The following is a 22,984-nucleotide window of genomic DNA, read 5'->3' as shown; positions in this document are numbered from 1 at the left end:
AGAAAATAGAAAAATAGATTATACACATATGTACATTGTACTTGAAAAAGAAGTTTTGAGTAGGAAAGGTTAAATGTTACGACCTCATCAAAGTTGGTTATTTCGCGGTATAATTTGAGTTTCGATTCAAGACTGACTTGCAGGCCTCGTAAACTTCTACCGTAATTACGCGGCCAGGCGATAAAGTGAGACTTAAAATATACGATGGACCATGATAAACAGTTGCGCAGCACGAACTAGAAATGACCGATGGAAATAATAATTTCTGTTGAAAGGCTTATTGATTAATTGAAAAAAAATTTTTTAATTGACGATTGATTAAAGAAAAAAATTCAAGAATAAAATTCTTTATATGAATATATTTAAGAACATAAGAATTCATAAGTATATATCAATATTCTATATACAACATAAAAAATAATATTTCAAATTAATTTAGTGATATAAAGTAAATAAAATTATTTATTATTTATATAATAATAATATTTATTATTATATTATAACTTAATATTGCAGTTATATTGATGTTCGTTTATATTGTTCGTTAAACTATTGATTTATTATTTATTAACCTAACCTTATATTCTAATATTATTTTCATTTAAAATAATCGTGACTATACCAGGCATTATGATATAAATTAAAGAAATCAAATAGAATATGTACAATTTAACAAACTTTCTAACTAATGCGGTTATAAAGAATATAACTGTGCCATCTAGTGCATGAAAGTTGAAACTTTATATAATTTACACTGTAGATATAAATGAATTTATCAACATATGGTAATTACGTAAAATTATTATAATAATTAATTTTTTATAATAAATAAAAATAATATATATATATATACATAAAACGATTTCTTATTACAATAAAATTCTTATATTATAATATAATTCTTTGATTTTATGAATATTTTAATCTTCAATTTAAATTAGTTAATTATCTTCATGGATAATATGGAAATATTATCCTTTATCGGTAATGTAATTTTTTATAATTATCAAAATTTTATTTATTAAATTTTTAATTCGTACAAATAAAATATATAACTCGTAAAATATTTATTTTTTTTATAATTAAAATTAAAAATAATATTTAAGAAATAATAAGGAAAATGAAAATAAATGACAAAAAATTATAAAATAAAAAGTTAATTGACTGTTTCCGCCCGGGATCGAACCGGGGACCTTGTGCGTGTGAAGCACACGTGATAACCACTACACTACGGAAACGTTGTTACAGGGATTTTTTAAAATTACTAATAGAGGACAATAATATCTTTGAAGAAAATTTAAAATATTGAAAAAAATGTAACTTTTTTATTTCTATTAATTCTGAAAATCAAATCGAATTAAAATTGTTAATATACAACGAGGTAAGAAAAATCGATGATTTAATTAATTTTAACCTATAAAAAATTAAATTTTTATAGATTTCGTTTTATATAAAATATAAATATTTTTAAATTCGCGAGATCTATAATTAAAATAATCTAAACACGAAATCGGATTATATATTTATTTTATGGATAGATAAATATTGTATAAATGTGTCTCTTTCTCTTTAAAATTTATAATATAAAATTTACAGGTACTTGAACATGTTACTTGATATACGTATGATTATTTGTTTATGGGACACCCTTTGATAAATATCTTTATCAGAATTCAATAAAACTAAGTCATATATTACACAGAAAGATTCTGTATATTTAAATACTGATTTTAATTTTATTTATGACATTCCCAACCATAAAATAGTCTTGCTTCAATAACTATTACTCATTAGCTTTTCTTAATATGACACAAAAAAGAATCATAAATGATCAGCGTTTCTAGGTCGATAACATTATATATCGGTCAATTATCGTATGTAGAACGAGACAAAGCACGTCGAACATCGTCATTGCACGTGATACTTGAGCCACCGTAAGAAGCGAGGTACGAAATGTAAACAAACATTCAGACGCTTGTCGATCTCGTTCGTACAAGACAATTAGTCTTCTTTCTTATTGTAAAATGGGGAAAGTAATATGTGATGTCGTAACCAGTGATACATCTGGCGATGAACAAAGAAAAACTGTTCGAGAAAAGCAGAAAAACCGAACAAAGAAAAAGAAACGTAAAAGGGACTTGACAGATCTGCATCAGAAAATATTCAAATCAAAGAAGGTACTGACATACACAAGTCTATGCTCACTATTATTAAATTTTAATCATGTATATTAACAAATTGACTGTATTCTTTATTAAATATTTAATTTGTTGTTATTTCTAATATAATATTATATTTAATATGGAAATGTATTTGGAGTTTTGGTTATGTCAAAGTTTGTCGAGATGTGTCACATTGATTTATTAATTATTTCAATATTTCTACACTAATTTTGATAATAAATAAATAATAAATAAAAATTTCGAAAGATATTTTAAAATTTCGAGAAAGAATAATTAATATATATGAAAATAAACATATCTACAACCACTTAATGTCATACAATGGAATGAGAAAATAGGTTTTGCGCTAAAGCTAGGTGCGCATCTTTTGAGATGTATCGATAAATTAAACAAAATGAAAAAAGAAACAAAACAGAGTACAAAGTAGTGCTCTCTTTTCTATTTCTAATGATGGAATATAACGAAGAAATGTAAATGTAGAATTTTTTAATCTTATACATTTAAGCATACTTTCATAATTCAAATTTGTATAATAAAAAAAATATATACACATATATATATACATAATTTAAAAAAATTTTATTATATATTTTTTCGAATTGGAAAAATATTAAATTTTATTTAAGAGAATTTATTTTTAGTAGAATTCTACGTATTATAAAGTAAATATTCTTGAAAATAGAATTCCTTAAATCATGATAATCTATGCTCCATTTTTCAGCAGAACTGGGTGGAATACAAATTTTGGCAGAGTAATTTCATTAAACTTTTGCATCATTTCGCGGACATTAGAGAAGAATATGTATACATAAAAAATTAATTTATTTTCATTTCCTCCATTTTATTCATTATTTGAAAAACATTTATTTCAGGATAAAAAAACGAAGATCGATGGAAAGTTAGGCACACGAAGTTCAAAAAGAATATCGAATAGAATTCTTCCGAAAGCTGTAAATATTATAAATCAGTATAGAATGAAAACAAAGAGAAATTAATATAATAATATCAAATTATAATTTTTTATTTTAGTTATCTGGTATATACAGAAATGGTGCAACTGGAAAAGAAATACGAAGACGTGAGTGTTATAAAATGCAATTTTTTTTTTAATGGTAAAAGCAATTTATTTAACAATTTTATTATTATTTATAGCTCAAACAAAATTACCTTTGGATAATTTAAATAATGCTCGTTTGGAAGGAAATGTGCTCAAACTTTTAGATGGCTATGATTCAAAATCAGAGTAAGTAAAAAAAGTATACAAAATTTGTAGTATTCTATAGAATATTTTTTTAATTCACAGAGATATTATTGAAAATAACACTAGCGAGATTTCAAAAAACTTATTATTTGATTCTGCTATTAAAAATATTCTTCAACCAACTCCTATTAATAAACAAGATACAAGTCCTGTTTTGGGAAATATAGATGGGTAAATTGAAAACTTATATTCCATTTTAATATACAAAATACAAACAATAATCAAAATCGTAATTATAAAAAGAAATTAACAAAAATTGATTTGTACGATAATTCAATGATAATTACAATATATATTTTATATAGAAAGAAAAGATACGATAAAGATGATTATATAAAAGATTTCAACATTTCTAACACCGAGTTTCTTCAAAAACAATTAGAAAAGAAGAAACCAGTTGATTCAAAAAATTTAGGAGACTCTGCTTTACGAAAATATGAAGAATTATGTATAGATATCTTTCTTGAAAATTTTGAAGAACCAAATTTTCCGGATCATCTCGGAACAGGTATTTGATTTTTCAGATTTTTAATTTTTATAATTTATTTTGATTAATTTTTATTTTTCTATTTATTTTTTAAAATTTTTTTAGATCCGTTAATAAAAGTAAAAAAAAAATTAAGAAATATTTATGCAGAATCATTTCGTAGTCAATTTTTACGGGATATGATCAAGCGTGGTAACATTTTAATTCAATGTGATACACCAAGTACTTCTAACGAAAATTTTCTTTCTTGGGATACTGTACGTTGCCCTCCTTCATATACCCACAATACAGATTTTATATCCAAGACTATGGAGAATACAAAGCGCCATATTAATTATAAAAGAAACCAGGAGATCGATTGTTTACAAGAAAGCCAAGATTCGCTTTTAATACCAGAAACGAATTTTAGTTTGAATAACGAAAGGAACGAAAATGTTCCGACCAAATTATTATTTGATATATCCTCGTTAACTAATACAAATATAGGAATGAAAAATTTACGTGAACCAGAAATGAATGAAGAAAGGAATAATTTAATTAATGAAGTCTCAACAGATGCAAGCAATCCTACTTCTTTAGAAGTAAATCATTCTACAGCTTCTATATGTAGAAATAATAACACTTTAAAATATACTGAAACAAATAAAATTAAAAGAATAAAGGAGAAAAATAAGCCTGTTTTATTTGCGCCATCTGAAATAGGATTTGAAAATAATTTTATTAATGAAAATAATTTGATGAAAGGGAAAAATCAGAATATGCAAACTGTGCATATTTTGAAGAATGAATTAAAAAGACATCAAGGAAAACAAAATTTAAAGATACTGAAACAAGTTAAAATGAAGAATTTAAAGAACAAACCCGCTATATTACGAAGATGCAACAACACCATCACAAATAATAACAATCGATTAAATTTATTCCAGGAGTCAATGACTAATATTAAAAAAGCACCTCGAGAAATACTTTTCGATGTTGCATCAAAGCAAGAAATTCCATTTCCTTCACAATCTTTAATGACAGAATTGAATGAAGATTCAAAAAAGCTGCAAAGATCAAGTACATCAAATACTTTATTCGATGCTGCAAAAATGAAGAATCCGAATGTAATGGATTCACCGAAGGTATGTGACAATGAAATATATTTTATGAAAAAATCTTGTTCACAACCAACGGAATCTAAACAACAATCACAGAATCTTCATGTAAATGATATTTTCGTGAATAAGAAAAATCCTCCGGTACAGAAAACGGTGATGTTTACAAAGAAAGACTCGCGAAATATAGGACAATGTTTATACGTGAATAATTTAATTGCTCGTGAAACGGCAGATAGTTCAAATGTCTGTATTATACGAAAGAATGTTCCTTTGCAACATGAAAAATCAATAAAAAATACTTGTACTGTGCAAGATTGCCAAAAAGTATCCAATTGTTACAAAACATTTCATTGCTCGCAGAATTCTGAAAATTCCAATTATGGTTGCCAAGAATTTAAGGAAGCACATGCACCACAAATACACCAAATACATCAAAAACCAATGGTTTATGAAAAAGTATTATTAAAAAAAATCCAGCAACAACCTAAATATGAAAATAATCAAAAATGTGATAATAATCAACATGTTTACTATGTAATGGTAGATCAATGTAAAGATTCAAACAATTTGCAAAAATGTTCCCATGATAATGTATCTCAAATTGAGAAACCTAGAACATTGCATAATGGGCGATTATGTCAGGAAGATATAACTGATGTTAGTATTCTCAAAGGTGTGCATAATTTAAAGATATTGCCTGTGGAAGAACAAGAATCACAAATAAAATTTATTGATAATCAATATATACAAAATGCAATAGAATTGGAACAACAACCAATTAAATATTTGGCATTTGAAAATGATTCAAAAACACAAAAAGTTCCTATCTACAAGCATGTTACTTCTGTCGATAATGTAGAAGTGACTAATTCAAATACTAATTATCGCGTAATATCATGTCTTCAAGAACCAACTCAAAAAATTATTTTCGTGCCAACTTGTGAGCAAAATAAAGTTGTATATGTCGAACAACAAAATTTGCATTCAAATGTTGCTTTTGAAGAACAATGTTCGCATCCTAAAAAGATAATCCTGTATCGACCGGAAATGCAATCTATCAACGATTCTTCAAATGTATGTGAAATTCATGTTCCAACAAAACAAAACGTGGTAGAAATAAGAAAAACTGATTGTGAGCCAATCGTAACTACTTTACATCATACTGACAAGGCTATAAAATCAAGACGAAATGTAGTAAATTGGGAAGAACTTCATTATCGACCAAACTATGGTAATATACATAACTAATAATATCAATTTTTTAACAAAAAATTTTTAGTTTTTAATAATTAATTATAATTACAAATCTTGTCCACTTTTTATTTCAGAACACAATGCTTGTGTAAAGAGTCAAGCAGTATTCTATCAAAAGTAAAATTTAATTTAATTTTACTACATTCATCTAAATATATGTCAGATATTTTTTCATTATTACATATATCATTACAGTGAAATACGTAAAATTATTATTTATTACGTTTCACTTTAATGTTTGCTAACATTTATGAATTTTGTATGCGAGATAATAATAAAAGAAATGTTATTAATAATTAATATTTTTTCAAATAATTATTGTAAGTAATTAAATGCGCTTTTTTAGGTTTGTATATTTATAAGAACGCAATTTATATAAATAAGCAATATAATTATCTTTGGAAGTTTATTTAAAACATATTTTGTTTTGATAGAATTGTAATTATTCGAAAATATAAAAAAGAAAATTTTGTAATTTTCATATGTTACGTATAAATTGAATTTAATGTCAATTTTCCATTATGATTACAAATTACTCAAGTATTTGATACGAACGTTTGCCTTGTATAATTTTTAATATTAAAATTGAATGTTGAATTATCTCTCTATGTTTAATTTTTCTAAAAATTAATATTCTACGTTCTATAATATTGGAATATTATTTGGCGGAATATTATAATACAAAATGTTAAAACTTACCAAACATATTTAGTTATGCTATCAGCCCAATATTCTAAAAGTAATCACCATCACAATAAATTAATTTTCACAATAAATTAATACAAATAAATCACAAAAAAACTATTTTTCACTATTTTTTTAATCCTTGTTTGTTCCTTCTTTTTGCAGTTTTTCGTATGTGTGTTCCCGCCAATTAAAAAATTTCAACGAATATGATGGAGCTACTATCTACATTTAAAATTTATAGTCGCACAAAAAAATTAAATTAAAAATTAAATTAAATTAAATTATTCATAGTATATTAATAAATTAAATTAAGAATTTATAAATTGTCAATAATAATAATATCATTAATTAATAATAATATCAAAATAAAAAATATAATTATTTTAGTAATTTCTAGTTTTATAATTCGATATGCCACCTGTTGGCAATTTATTGAAAAAGTGCAAATGTAGTGACAGATGTACATTTACCATATCAATTATAAAAATGTATCATGTTTAATGCAACATCGTTATTATTGTGATTATTAAAATAAAAAACTGACAAGTGTTGTTCCATTGAATAAATATTTGATAAATTCCATTAAATGTTCTATTTAATACATATTCGTATGCGATTGTAAATATCGTAACATAACCAATCTATTCAAAAGACAAAATGAACGCATCACAATAGAGAAAATAACTGGATATGTAATATACGCGATAAACAGAATTAGCTCGTAATGACGTCGTATAAAAGTGGCAAAGGAATAATTGCAACCCATTTTAATCAGGTCGCAGTAACATTTTACAATAAGCTAACATAAATTATCATGTTAATATATTTTATGCTTCATTATACCGAAAATACAAGTTCGCTTCGTAACATTTATGTTTCAGTACAAATTGAATGAATATGAAGGTATTATATTGTTTTTTTGCAAAACATATTTTCGAGACTAACAAATATGAAATGATTTTTTTCGTGAAAGTGATAAAATTGGTATAAATCACAAAAGATAGTCGATTTTTTTTGGAAATATTAAATTATATTCCTATGGGTCTTCGATTCTACGGGATGCAAGCGCAGCGGGGGTGAAGGGCATCTGAGATCAGTAATCAATATTTAATCAACTTTCCAGGAGAATATTATTCTCCCGACAAATCAAGGACATATGTATCAGACCGCTAAGGGGGGTTGACGTTCTCTCTCTCTATTGATATAAAAGACGAAACGCCGTTTATACGAGTGTGCGAGTGTTTACACGCGCATTCATGTTTACTGTATTCCCATTGACGTAGATATTAAATTCTTATTGTCAATGATAATTTTTTCATGACAAATGTTTTTTTCCAGTAAATCAATCAATTACTTATTTATCTGCATAATTTTTAAATAATTATATCTTAATAATTAAATATTACTCAAATGAATATAAATATATACATAATAATAACATAAATATTTAAATATTATTATCTATATTTGTTTTTTTAGTTGTTTTTAATTTTAAAAATTTAATTATTATAATTTTTAATTTATTTAATTTATTTAATTTATTTAATAATTACAATAATTGAAATTATAAAAATTTTAATAATGTAGCGGTGAAATGAAATTACATTTTTATATTTTAACAATTTTAGCAATTTTATATTACTATATATTTCGATATCGTAATTTTTTTAAATATTTTTATACAAATTTTTTGCAAAATAATTTTCATAATTTTAATTATGATATTACAAATACATATGTTCCAGTTTCTACTACTATTGCAACATGATAAAGTTGACAGAGAACTCTACGCCAATGGATGAATTCGTTCCTATGTATTCTTAGTATACATACTATGGGCGATTTGGTGTTGCGCGGCATACTATGTTCATGTATGTACCCTGGAAGAGAATTCCCCCGGGATGAGACTCGGGGAAGAGGGTCGAGTACCAGGACTGCTCATCGTGGCCCTTTCGTGAGAACAAGTGCGAAACAAGTGTCGCACAGGTTCCTAGCACCTATCTAAGGTCGGTCTCGTGTCATGTTTAGTCGTGTAATTTCTGTATCTGCAGATAAATCATATTTCATGCTTTCGAGTCCCTTTATTTATGTATCCTATATATCCATTTGATGTTTGACTATCTTGTGCAATAGATAAAAAGATGTAAGAATATATATTAATTCCACAGAAGAATTGTTATAAATATTTAAATTAAATTATAATATTTGTTACTATAGATTAATCAGTTGATGAGATTTTATAATGTGATATATAAAGCACAAACGAAATTACTTATTTTAAAATGATTAAAATATATAAATTCCATTTATAAAAATTTTTATATTTATCATTTTTAAGAATTCTTGTTAAAAAAAAAAATATTATTTTTCTGCATCAAATACATTTTATAATTTATATATTTTTAAAATGAAAAGATTATTTTATTTCAATTTTATCTTTTATATTTGTTCATATTAATAAGTTAATAAATTTGTCTTGATAATTTTTACAATTTTCAAATAAATTAATCTAATTTTTTTCATTCTCTTTCTATATTTTATCAGCCCACAAGAAAATAAGAAATTTGTTTCCACGAATCTTCATTCTTCATTGGAACTCACAACAATCTACACAGCTTGAATCAAAAAAAGATCATAGTATCTCAAATTTAACTCATTTTCACGTGAAGCATTCCATCATCCTCGCCTCATCCAAAGATCTAAGGATTAGCCCAGCATTAGCAATATCATCCAAAAGGCTAAGCAGCACTCATCGTACCGAAAAGAGCCGCAAAAGGAGTTAGGCGTAAACATACGAAAGATGGTTGGAGAAGCGTTGCTCTGGTGTCCAGCGGAAACGTCCTGCTCCGGAATCGATCGTAAAATCGAGACCAGGGGAGAGGGTCGGCATCATCGAATGATAGCGTTCATTCGAGCTGATGGCTGTTAGGGAGAGGTCGCCCGACGAAATGGGGGTGGCACACGGACGGGGATGAACACAGAAGCTTCGAGGGGCGGTGACTGTTCTCTCATCCAGTCCGGGGGTGGCACCAGGGATCGACGAATCAGCGCTTAGAGAACGGAAGACAGTGACCAAACCCGTTTCACCGTAACCAACTGTGGACCACACCTCCGGCATGCACCCTCTCCGCCGGTTATTGAATTAAGCTTATCATTTGATTTTGAGGAGACCCACCAGTCGGTCGTCTCGGGCTCTCTTAAGCGGGCCGAAAAACTTCTTTCTATCCGCGGCTATAATCGCAATAATTTGATATCGCTGATCCGATTACGCGTCATAAGCCGCTATCGAGCAACCAGCTACCGCCCGCGTCCCTTAGCTCTTATCTACGACCAAAGGAGAATTACGTGACGCTGCCACTGCTGCTTATTACACCCTGCCCTACGATTATCCGAGATTTCGTGGGAAGAAACGCGTCGTTGCTGGGGCCGGAAGGAAAAGCCGCGGCTAAGGCCCGGCCGGGGCCCTTAGCTTCCTTTTATCCACGTGATTTTCACCTCGTTACAAACAAATTTATATAAATATATATATACATATATATATATATGTATATATATATATATATTCAGAATCAACATGTTCCAGTGAATGAAGAGAATCTATTCTAGTTCCGTTTTCACCACCGCTCAACGGGACTACTCCACGTTATAACCTGGAAAGATTCGGTTTCTTCAATCTCTGCTCGAGTGAAGAATCAAGAAATGGAAATGAAATAAGAAGTTTCGATGAACTGTCCGGGTGAACCATTTAGTGACCTCGATTTGAAAGTGCCCTTGTTGATCCGCCTGTGACGAACACGCCTCTGTTTTCCGTTCATCTATCTACTCGCGGTGAATCTCTCCGAGTGAATCATGGATTATTCGTACTTGAATCAGGCGGCTGCTGCCGCGGCCGCCGGTTTCGAGGCTTCCAGCTGTGCTCTAGCCGCCAGTGAGATGCAATGTGGATACGGGGACTTGAGCTCATGCTCGCAAATGAGCCAGGCCGCCTATCGGTATACAGCTGCGAGAGCTGCTGGTTATCCGGGTAACGCGGGAGCCACGAGTACAGGAAGCACCACGCCGCTGGGGGCCCATCACACCACCCACTCTCATGCCCACGCGCACCACGGGGCCCATACAACCCCCTGCTCGGTAATGGCCGCCAGATCTCAAGAGGTCCACCGGCACGCCGCTTCGATCTTTCCCTCGGCCATTAATTTGCAGAGTGAGTGCAAACTTAATTCGATTGCTCGCGCGGAATGGAGCGATGGACGGTGATGGAATATTTTATGAAACTTAATTTTTCACTTTGTTTTTATTTTAGATGTCATTGCCTATTGTTCGGGATTTTTTATTTAACCTAACGATGGAATTGAGGGACGATTCGCATATTTTTACGCCATTCCTTAAGTGCAAATATTAAGTGGGGATATTCATTTTGCGAATCAATTGTTAGAAGAAAAATTTTATCACGTTTAGTCGTTACGTTGGTTTCTTTCTTTCATATTCTTACAACAATCTGTAATAATTCTTTGTTTACTGCGTGTAGTAAATATTGTTTATGATGACATCACGTGTCTATTTATGATATTCATTAGCAAATTAAATTATTTACATGTTTATCGTTCGTTGTTCAAAAGTAAGAAACGTATCTTGTAAAAGACACGGATATTTAGCTCCGAGGATCGTATAATTTTTATTTTATTGCCTATAAAAGAAACGAGAAAAGTGAACAGTTTGTTACAACGATAAATATCAATTTGGATTTTATTATCCTTCATAAATCATTATATGAACTCCTTATTAAAAGGATAAAAAATTAACGCAGTGTCTTATTCAAACATTTAAAACTTTCATCGCTTTCTTTATGCATAACTATTCAACGTTATCACAATCTGATTTTCTCATTTATTAAAAGTAGCTATCAAATATTAATTAAGACTCAGTCACGGAGACATCTAATTCCGCATTTACAAATTCCGAAAAGAAAAAAAAAAAAAAATATCAGAAAATATAATTCCAAAACGAGTTCCATTTGAAACAATCAAATCTAATCAAATCTAATCAAATCGTTGAACTACGAATTCCTCGACATTGAACGAAAAATCAAACACTGTACCTGTATCGTTAAAACGATAAGAATTTACTGAAGGGCAATCAATTAGAGGCATAAGAAGACAGCATGCGCGGGCGGAGCGAAGAAGGGAAGCTTATTCCGCAGAAAAAAGAGGGTGGTCCTTCTTTTCTCAGGGGATAGTTGCCATGCGATGGTTCGTCTCCATGCTCGAACCTGCCACCGTGATATTTCCTCTGGAAACGACGACAAGATGGCACTGAAAATCAATGGATGTGTCTCGTACTCTCTTTCCTTCTCTTTCCTTTTTCGCATTCTTGCCTCTCTTTCTCACCCTTTCCTCGTCACTCCCCCATTTACTGGCTCGTTCCTCTTGCACCTAACTCCGCTCTGTCTCATCCCACTGTCTCACTTCACCCCTGGCTTCACTACCTCTTCCTCTCGTCCTCTCTCCCTTCACTCACTCATTGCTATGGTTACCTTGCTCGCTATCGCAGCCATTCTCACCTATATTCTATAATCTATAAGCTGCTTCCTCCTTGCAAGCATCAAACCTTCAGAAACGTTCCATTCTCTAGCCCTAGTAATTCGACCACACTGATTTTCTTCATGTTTTATCAATCTTGACAGCATGTGGCTAACTTTAGAAACTGTGTTGTTCATTCTTGAAGTTTACACTTTGACTTTATTGATTAAGAGAATATTTGCATAATTGATTCAGGAGGTAATCGTTATTAGATGAAACTTTTATAGTATTTGATTTTTATTATTTTTTTTTTTTTTAGATCTTATTGATCTCTAAAGATTTAAATTGTGCATGAAAATCAATTATTGTTTAATTCTTGTTAATAATTAACATTTTATTCCTGTAATTTAATTTCAATTTATCATTTTAATACAATTCAACAATACAACAAGTTTTTAATTGATATCTAAATTTCAACTTCTTCTCTTTATAATTTTCAGGTGGATTAGGATACAAAGCCTATTCAGGGCACGATGGTTTGGCGGAGAAGAGGAAACAACGTCGGATACGAACAACCTTTACATCGGCTCAGCTTAAAGAATTGGAGCGTGCCTTCCAGGAGACTCATTATCCAGATATCTACACTAGAGAAGAAATCGCTATGAAGATTGATCTAACGGAAGCTAGAGTTCAGGTAAGTGATTCGATTGCATAATCTTTAATTATAATTTAACATCTCTACACAACAAGAAAATACAAAATTCCAAAAACTCTAACAAGTTTCCTTCATAAATTTCACACAAAGATTGCATAAAGATTCCAATCAAGGAAGAATTATAAGAAATAGAATAATCTTTCCTTTCGTTGTTTTCTCTCTGTTTAAATCCTTGTTTTGGGCTTCGCCTAAAATGGAGGACCGGAAACGAAGATACAATGGCGATGGCGGGACACGAAGTGCGCCGTGTAATTGCATTACACAAGCCCCCAGTTTTCGTTTTCACGGTTATACACCGTGTAAGTTGATGGATTATACCGTCTAATGCACGTGACGGATTAACTTAAACTTCTTGCATGCCGGAGATTCAAAGGGGAGTTGTCTTACTATGACGCGTAAATCGAACGCGCAAAATTTATGATCCAATCAACGTGTTTTACATTTTCGTCGGCTCACCCTCACGAGCTTTTATAGATAACCAATTCTCTTTCAACTTCTGACGCGTCGCACGTCCATTCCTCAATTCTTATTCTCTCTCTTCCCATTTATTTTGCCTCCTCGATGATAGATTTCGATCATCTTCTTTTATACTTACATTTTATTCTATTATAAAATATATATATATATTCTTGAAATATTCCTTATCCAATTATTAACCCTCATTAACTTTCATCAAAGTGATACGATTCTTCTTTCTTTCATTATATTCCTCTTATTTCAATATTCGACCAATAATTCGTAACCTTGAACATTTTCCGCATTAAAATTTCCTTCCAAGTGAATTTCCATTCCAGAAATGATTCATCCTATCTGTCTATTCCTAGAGAATTCTATTTCCCGGATTATTCATTAATCTAACCTATTGTCAATCAGTAAATTTTCAATCCAATTGGAAATCCTTTCCCAATGATTAGATGGATAGATTCAAGATGAGTGAATCCCTTCCTTACCGCTTCCTGTATCATCGATGCATATTAATGTTTGATTTAGAACCAAAAATAAACGAGCCGCGATAGTTCGAAGATTCTATCCGGAAGCGAGGTCTTCCGCTTCTGTATATAATAATAATAATAATAATAATAATCATACTTGCACTACGTCGGCGAAAAATAGTAGCAGTCGCCTGCTACTTTATGCTGCAAGTGCATCGAACTTTCGGATTAAATTCATTACATCCATCGGCCAAGTGACGGCGATTATACTCGGCGAGTCGACAATGTGAATGAATGGATCTCTCTTGCCACGTTTTATTAAGTAACGTAAATTAAATTTTGGAACAATTCAGTTGGAGATGATCTTTTTATTTTGTTTAATATTTCTCAACAACCGAGGATTTACACGAAGGTAACGACAAAAAATTGTTGTAAAATATTTTACACGGATATTCAGTAAAAACATCAGATTAATTTTATTATATGTGTGTATTTTATTTAGGTTATGTATTTAGATTAATTTTATTATTTTTTTTTTGTTTATCGATAAATAATTTTGAAATGTTTTTTTTTTTGAACAAATCTCACGTTTTGATATGGAAAATTACGAAAGTTACGAAGCTCATACGAATACAAGTTTAATATCGTAAAATTTCGTATTTCCCTAATTACGAAACGCGGCGTTTCACTTTCGACACTTATTGCCGACCGAGTAAATTCAATTTAGCCACCAACTTTATTGCGCGTGATACTAATCATTGATGCCCCTGTAACATTTTGAATTGAGCGCTGCGAAATCGCATTACTATGGGGAAAATGTAATCCGATCGATGGAAAGGATGAAAAATAATATATCGGAAATAAACAGATAATAAATAATTTTCTTCGATTTTTACAAAATTTTATGCCTATGTAAAATCTCGAATTATGTTTCGCGTAATATAAATACAACTTCTACACGATGATAATTCTTCGAACGAATAAAAAGACTTACTTAAGATTTTTTTCCAATTTTATTAACAAAATTTTCAACTTAATCACTTTTCAAGATTTTATTTAAAAAGAGTTGCAGAAAGAATCGTGAATAATTGCGGTAAATACGTAAATAAATATCCCGGTTAATTCAGTTGAAAGTCATAAGCATGAATGTATTATGCACACATGATAATTAAGTACGAAGTTACTATCAATTTTCTAGTAGTTTGCGGCGTCACGGGCCGACCGCCATTTCTAAAGAGGTTCTCCGTGACGGAGGGTAGTCAGGTCGAATCTTCCCTAATTCGTGCTCTTAGCCTCACCCCTGAGATGCCTCGAACTTTGTCCACTTATTCATTTATTAGGTTCTTATTTATCTCTCCCTTCTTTTATCTTCTTTTTCAATGTACACACATTGCGTGTTGCAATTGTAATCGTATCATCTTTCAATCTTTTCTTTTTATTGGCCTTATATTAGTAATTAATTAATTAGTAAATGTATATAATAACGAATAATATTTATCATAAACTTTGATAGAAAAATGTGAAAAAGAATTTTCTATTCTTTTTTCTTTTTTATCACATCCTTGGTAAATTTCATTATATTTTTTTTTTTTTTTTTTTGCTATTTTAATTCTATCAAAAATCAATTTCGATTTCTAGTTCTGCATTGAACGAGTCAATTAAAAGTTAAAATCATCAAGAAAGGAATGTTCATTTTTGAACGAGAAAAATCATGTATGTATGACGAATAAACAACGAGTGAGAAAAAAGAAACTGTTAAAAATATTAAAAAAAAAAAAAAAATAAAATTCATCAGCTTTATCAAGAAAGGAAGTGGAAACGACAACGAGATTTTGAGGCTACCGATTAAAAAGTTCGAATTACAGTCACCCCTTATCCAAGGACAAAGCTACTTCATCATTCCCCATAAATCAACATCTTGGACGGAGGAGTTGATCTGCTCAATTCGGTGGCATTATGTATGCTCGCAGGTTGCCTAGAACGTTAATGGAGTTGTAATTCATACGGAATGACATGTGAGTCAGAACTATGAAACGTGTCGCCACGCGACACGCTGCACACCCTCTCTCTGCCCATGGTGTCGTCAATGGGATGTAGCGGATAGAATAGCTGGGTGAACGAACTGGTGTCGGTCTGCTGAACCAACAATCATTGCTCTTGCGAGGTCGTAAGGGTCTGGATTCAATTGAAAGAAATGGAACGATCTGGCTAAGCGCGATTAATTCTGGTGGTGGATACGTTTCCAATTACTTGTAGTGTTCGGTGGTGGCATGCCGCACCTATTGCAAAGGGAAGAGGAAAAATATAAGGAAATAATTAATTTATTTAGAGAAATTATTATATATTATAAATCAATAGATTGAGATTCAAAAAAGAGTGAAAATAATGAATAAATGTGAAGCAAAGTAATATTCCTCATTCATGAATGTTTTGACAATATTAAAATGATTAGGATTAAATTTATTCTATTTATTTCTAACATTCTAATCTTTGATCAAATTTTTATTATGATAGTATTATGTACATATTTACATTTTATGTACATTGAAGAAAGTGTCTTTCTTTCAATTCATAATAAAAAAAAGAGAGAGAGAGAGAGGAAATAGGAAAAATTGAGTAATTTAGAGACAGAGAGCCTTTGGGAGAGGTCCCGGAAAATCAACATGAATTTCTTTTTCCCTGTGGGACACAGTCGAGCACCGTCACAGGAAGCAGAAGGTCGGTTCTAAGGGGGTGATTGGGCAATAGTCTCTGATGAAGGGTCCTCGTCGGTGAGAAGAGACAGTATATTCAAAAAAATGGCAAGGAAAACATACTTGAGAAAAGTCGAAAGAAGTAGAAAGAAAAATAAAAATAGAAAAGAAATACAAAGACTTCTATTAAAATCTAGATATAAAAGAAAAATAAAGGCATTCTCTTCGAAAGCAGTATATACAACTTTCTCTTCTATCCTATATATTAAATAAATACATCATTACACAATAAAAAAAAGAAGCAAAGCAATAATTCCACAATTGGAATGCTTATATGGAATTTAAACAGAAATGATTGTCTTCTTTCTTTACAATTGACAACAAGATTCACATCTTGATACTTTATCTTAGCTTACTTTTTTGATTTACAATTTTACTTATAATAATAATAACTTATAATAATAATTATATAATTATTTATCTCTTCCTTCTTTTATCTTTTTTTTCAATGTACACACATTGCGTGTTGCAATTGTAATCGTATCATCTTTCAATCTTTTCTTTTTATTGGCCTTATATTAGTAATTAATTAATTAGTAAATGTATATAATAACAAATAACAAATATTTATCATTAACTTTGATAGAAAAATGAAAAAAAATTTTCTATTCTTTTTTCTTTTTTATCACATCCTTGGTAAATTTCATTATATTTTTTTTTTGCTATTTTAATTCTATCAAAAATTAATTTCGATTTTTAATTTTGCATTGAACGTGTTAACGAGTCAATTAAAAATTAAAATCATCAAGAAAGGAATGTTCATTTTTGAATAATTCCACAATTGGAATGCTTATATGGAATTTAAACAGAAATAATTGTCTTCTTTCTTTAAAATTGACAAAAAGATTCACATCTTGATACTTTATCTTAGCTTACTTTTTTGATTTTACTTATAATAATAATAACTTATAATAATAATTATTTTAATTATTATTAAATTATCATCATATTCAAATTATTCATCTATTGTCTCAGATTCCAAAAAAAAAAAACAGACATTAACGAGTACGTACGTTTCTTGGCAGCAGAGAGAATAAAAATAGGAGAGCAGAGGTTTGGAAAGGAAGCAGAAAAATATATTCAGACAAGAGAAGAAATATAGATAATAAATGAAAGATCGTAGGAAAGATCAAAACGCAACGACGAATAACACTTCCAACGGAAGGATCTGAGTTGGGAAGGCAAGGAGGGAGGATGGTTGGCACGGCATCGAGGGATGAAATGGGGAAAACATTGGAGCTCTGGCTCGACTCTCGTAGGCCGACGAGGGTGGCTGATACACAAGGGGCCCATGGCCGGAGTGTGCCCTGGTAATTGCGAGCTCTATGTAGATCCACTTACGGTGATTAAAAACTGTCCTGCTGGGTATCATCTACGGAGAACGACGTTGGGTGTTGCGAGAACACCGGTGCACCACCCTGTATCCCCCGGTATTTCGCCGGAACTTCTTCGACCCTGGCCTGCATGTTATCGTGCTGATAGCTCAGATTAAGCTGGATAATTGGCATTAAAAATGGGTTTAACTGGAGAATCGCGAAAGAATTGTGATACTCGAGAGTTGGAGGGGCGTTGAAACGATACTTGGAATTTTTACTTGGAGAAGATGGAGAAGATATGATATTGTATGCCGAAAGAAGCAATGTGGAATCTTGTACTTTTATTGGAATTAAAAAAGTATGCATAATATTAGAATAGATCTAACGTGTGTGATACAATGTGATAGGAGAACTTTAATCAATAGTAATTAATACATTCATACGAATGATTTTGAACATATACGTCATAGAAATTTCTTATCCTATGATTGACGATGCATTCATGATTGTGTCATGAATTTTTCCATTTGAATTTTTTCTTCTTTTATATATGCTATCAGTCCAAGTGTCTATTATTAATATTCATAATTGTTTTAGATTTGCATTTTTATAAATATCTTTTAAATAATTCTCCCAAATACTTATCAAAAAATTAATTTGCCATTGGAAACCTCTTTCTATTTTTAATGCTACATTGAATGTGTTAGACATCTCGAGTCCATATTCAGATATAACATTATTATTTTTTGTGAGTTCAAATTTATTTTATAATTTATATTCTCTAGAAATGCTAATACATGCATACTTAACACATGACTGTAACTAAGATTGATCCCAAATGCTTGAAGCACAGCTTGATTTTACAATGTTAAATAATCATATTTAAAATAACTATACGTCTGAGGCACTATTCACTTTAATAGTAGAATACAACAGGGATCAGCCATCAGTGAAGTGTCACGGTTGTGGTCAGACACGAAAGTGGATACGCAGTTAATGAGATCTGTCCATACCGATTTATTCATCAAGCCGAATGGCATCGGCCCGTCCAACGCATCTCTTAATCAAGATTTTGTCTGCAGAGTCATACATTTCCGTTCCGAAACTTATTTGGTTAATTGAAGAAGGTTAATTCCTGATTGAGAGTGTAGCAATCACCGTCAAGTGTAATTTTATTCTCTCTTTTGATTCAATACTTTTGATCATTACTTGACTATCATGGGTGAAACATTATTTAATTTTAAAATTAATATACTATGATATATAGTAATTCTGATCTTAAGCTTGATATATATCTATTTTTCATGGAAAACAGAATTGATTCTAAAACCTGTTTAGAATCTCATATAAAAATAAATTTGTGTTCTTCTGAGAAAAGATAAATAAACAAGATAATTATTCTTCATTTAAAATCATGAAATAAAAGATTATGTTTAAAGAAAGATATTTTTAAATTTTAGCCATCTTGTGAGATTCTGGATAAAATTTTACTTCACTATGGTTTAGCAGTTAGTAAGAAGGAAATTAACAAAAAAAATAATTATCTCAATGGGATTATTTTTAGATCAAAAAATTGAGGATTCTGATTATGACTGAATAATTTTGTCAGAAAAACATGAAAATTGTAAGACTCCCTTCTGATATATTGTCAAAGCACTTTGAAAGTGCTTTGACATAACAATAATTTCATCTGACTTCGTACCATAATATTGATAGCAGTGCTGCTCGGGATATATCCTTATAACTCGTTTAATGTGACGCATCGAGAGAATCTTGGACGTGCTGTGAATCTTTCACAAGCTACTAACATCCTTTAAGAGCGAATCCTTAAAATCTAAAAGAGGAAGAGATCACATCTTTCATGTTTGATGATATTTGGATGACGAGATGTTAAAAATTGATGGGCAATAATGGTCAATGTTGAAATTGACCGGTTAAAAGATGAAAGAGCAAAAATGATCGATATTCAATTTTCAATTACTTTAAATTTTTAAAATACATTTTTAATAATCTTGTTTTTTTTTTCTACTCGCATAATTTTTTTTCATGTAAACGAAAAACTTTAGAAAAAGTTTACTTTTTGATTCTTTTCCTTTCCATAACTTTCACTTTATTCTTCGCGAAAGTTTTCAAAAATTCGAAAGATTCCTTAAACTCCAAGCGTTTCTCCCGAAAGCTGAGAACATTGGAGTCAAAATTCCTAATATTTTAACTCACTATCGATTGGATATCTCCTGATTAAATCCATAAATTCTTTTTTTTTTTTTTAACTTTCATTCGTTTAATTTTTCTGATTTTTCTTTCACTCGATGCATTCATATCTAGAAAACATTGAAGCATGTTTATCTGTCAATTTACATATGTACTTAAAAATTTAAGTCAATTGCAATGGGAAAATTTCAAAAATCAGAATCCTAATCATTCTCAATTTCGGGAACAGATATTTTTGTTTTTCGGCTAAGAATTTCACGAGTAAACAGGGATCAGCCCCCCAGGGCTGAGATCCTTTGTTAACCGATCCAAAAGGAGAGGAAATCTCTACGACTCACAAACTTGAGGGTTAATCGAACGAGCAAATACACCGCAAAATTGTTTCTATCGACACGGAATCCGTAATGATCCGTCTATAAGTTTCAGCTCTTTATCAAACTCCTTCTTTCTGAATCACGAATCCCAAAAATGGTGTCGGTATTTTTCTTTAAAAACGATATGTTATTTGGAGAAATTTTTAAAAAAAGCATAAATCTGTTTCCATTTTCAAAATCGTTTTGAACGTCCCAAGTTTTGATTTTGTTTCTTTTTTAAATTCTCATTTGTCTAATGCAAAAATTCCATTCAATTCATTTTGATAAATATAATAGTAGTATACTTTGTCATTTGATTATCTCTTTGATTACAAATTTGGAACGTTATTTCGAAGTAGTGGACGAAGATAAATAAAATTTTCGCTTAAAGTATTTCAAAGAATGTTAATTATCAGTATTAAGTTTCTGATTAAGAAAATTAATTCCTTTGGATTTTTATCTGCATTTTTTTAACACTTACTATTGAGTATAATTGGTAATCATCTTTAATTTTTTAATCTTATCTTATAAGGAAAAGTTTCTTTTGTATTCTTCAAACTTTTAAAAAAAATTCATATTTCTTTCAATTATGAAAAAATAATTAGAATTAATTCCTTTCAGGAAATAAAAGCCAAGAGAAAAATATAAAAATGTGAACTGATGAAAGTTTCGAAAAATTCATACTTTTGTAATTGAAAATTTATAGGAAAAGGAAAATACAAATAATTCTTCCTAAGAGAAGGAAAATGAAAAAAAAACACACTTGTAAAAACGAATATAGCCATCACTTCTCAAAAACCTCTACAAAAAATTAAAAATTCATATCACTCGTTAAAAAAAATACTTTTTTCAATTATAGAAAAAAAAAATAAAATTAGAAATAATTCCTCGCAAGAAATAAAAGCCAAGAGAAAAAATATGAAAATGTGAGCTGATAAAAGTTTCGAAAAATTATAGAAAAAGAAAATAGAAATAATTCTTCCTAAGAGAAGAAAAATGAAAAAAGAAAGTCAAAAATTCGCATCACGTTAGAAAAAGTATTTTTTTCAATTATAGAAAAAAAAAAAGAATTAGAAAAATTCGAAATTCATACTCTTGATAATTGAAAAAAATTAATATAGAAAGAAAAGTATAGAAATAATTCTTTTTAAAAAAAGAAAAATGAAAAAAAAAGTTAAAAATTCGCATCACGTTAGAGAAGTACTTTTTTTAATTATAAAAAAAAGAAAAGAAAGAATTAGAAATAATTCCTGCCAAGAAATAAAAAACCAAGAGAAAAATATGAAAATATGATGAAAAGCTTGAAAAATTCGAAATTCATACTCTTGATAATTGAAAAAAATTAATATAGAAAAAAAATAAAAATAATTTTTCTTAAGAGAAGAAAAATGAAAAGAAAAGTTAAAAATTCGCATCACGTTAGAAAAGTACTTTTCTCAATTATAGAAAAAAAAAAGGAATTAGAAATAATTTCTGCCAAGAAATAAAAAGCCAAGAAAAAAATATGAAAATATGAAAATATGGGCTGATGAAAAGTTTGAAAAATTCGAAATTCATACTCTTGATAATTGAAAAGAATTAATATAAAAAGAAAAGTATAGAAATAATTTTTCCTAACAAAAGAAAAATGAAAAAAAAAAGTTAACTAACATGATGCGGTTAGAGAAGTATTTTTCTCAATTATAGAAAAAAAAAAAAAGGAATTAGAAATAATTTCAGGAAGTGAAAGCCTCGAGAAGAATTTCGAAAAGAACAAGGGTGGGCTGATTGGCAACGGCGAGGAAAGGAAGGACAGGCAGTGGAGGCAGCGGAGCGCGTGAAGCGAGGCTTAAATATTTATCCAAAACGAGGTGGACATCTGTCGGTGCGGCTCGTTGCATTTTATTTAGGCGTACCGTATTTATTTAACATTAACGCCGGCACGTAGTCTCCCTAATTCACGCCGGCGTCGTCGTCCGTTCGGCAAACAACGGCACACATGCTGCTACGGCCTCTTCGGGCTTCTGGTCCGTGGCCAAATACGAATTATTAGTGTTGTCGCTGGCACGTACACGCCCGGCCAGTCTGTGTGTGTGTTACGTAGTTTTTTAGTCGATGACGTAATTTTATCGGACCACGTTCGCGTCCGCGAACCTCTCGCTCTCTCTTCCGCGATCATCCGAAACATCTTAGGAAAAACTTTTTTCCATCCTCCCCGATATTAACCCAATAAT

At 30.2% G+C, this 22,984-nt stretch overlaps 2 protein-coding genes and 1 non-coding gene across 3 annotated transcripts in view; 2 read left to right on the top strand and 1 right to left on the bottom strand.

Moving 5' to 3' along the window:
* Positions 1–1,165: 1,165 nt before the first annotated feature.
* Trnav-cac lies at positions 1,166–1,238 on the bottom strand. The gene has a single exon. It is a non-coding gene; the product is annotated as a tRNA-Val (tRNA).
* A 786-nt stretch (positions 1,239–2,024) lies between these two features.
* Positions 2,025–6,529, top strand: LOC122717210. The gene is made up of 8 exons (XM_043941055.1): positions 2,025–2,177; positions 3,056–3,133; positions 3,213–3,261; positions 3,336–3,426; positions 3,487–3,615; positions 3,750–3,952; positions 4,037–6,262; positions 6,360–6,529. The coding sequence occupies exons 1-8, from the start codon at positions 2,025–2,027 to the stop codon at positions 6,404–6,406; spliced, it is 2,976 nt and encodes a 991-aa protein (XP_043796990.1). The 3' UTR covers positions 6,407–6,529.
* Positions 6,530–10,821: 4,292 nt separating this feature from the next.
* The window catches only part of LOC122717307 (paired mesoderm homeobox protein 2A-like), a 14,855-nt gene continuing 2,692 nt past the window's right edge, over positions 10,822–22,984 (top strand). The window contains exons 1-2 of the mRNA XM_043941255.1: positions 10,822–11,176; positions 12,992–13,185. Of these exons, the coding sequence (XP_043797190.1) occupies positions 10,822–11,176; positions 12,992–13,185 (549 nt within the window). The remainder of the gene's footprint in view (positions 11,177–12,991; positions 13,186–22,984) is intronic.

The sequence above is a fragment of the Apis laboriosa genome, unplaced genomic scaffold (genome assembly GCF_014066325.1).
Source record: "Apis laboriosa isolate Shangri-la unplaced genomic scaffold, ASM1406632v1 scaffold4_cov146, whole genome shotgun sequence".
In the NCBI taxonomy this organism is placed as follows: Eukaryota; Metazoa; Arthropoda; class Insecta; order Hymenoptera; family Apidae; genus Apis; species Apis laboriosa.
Note: the sequence above shows the minus strand (reverse complement) of the source record. Positions and strands in the feature narration are given on the sequence as shown.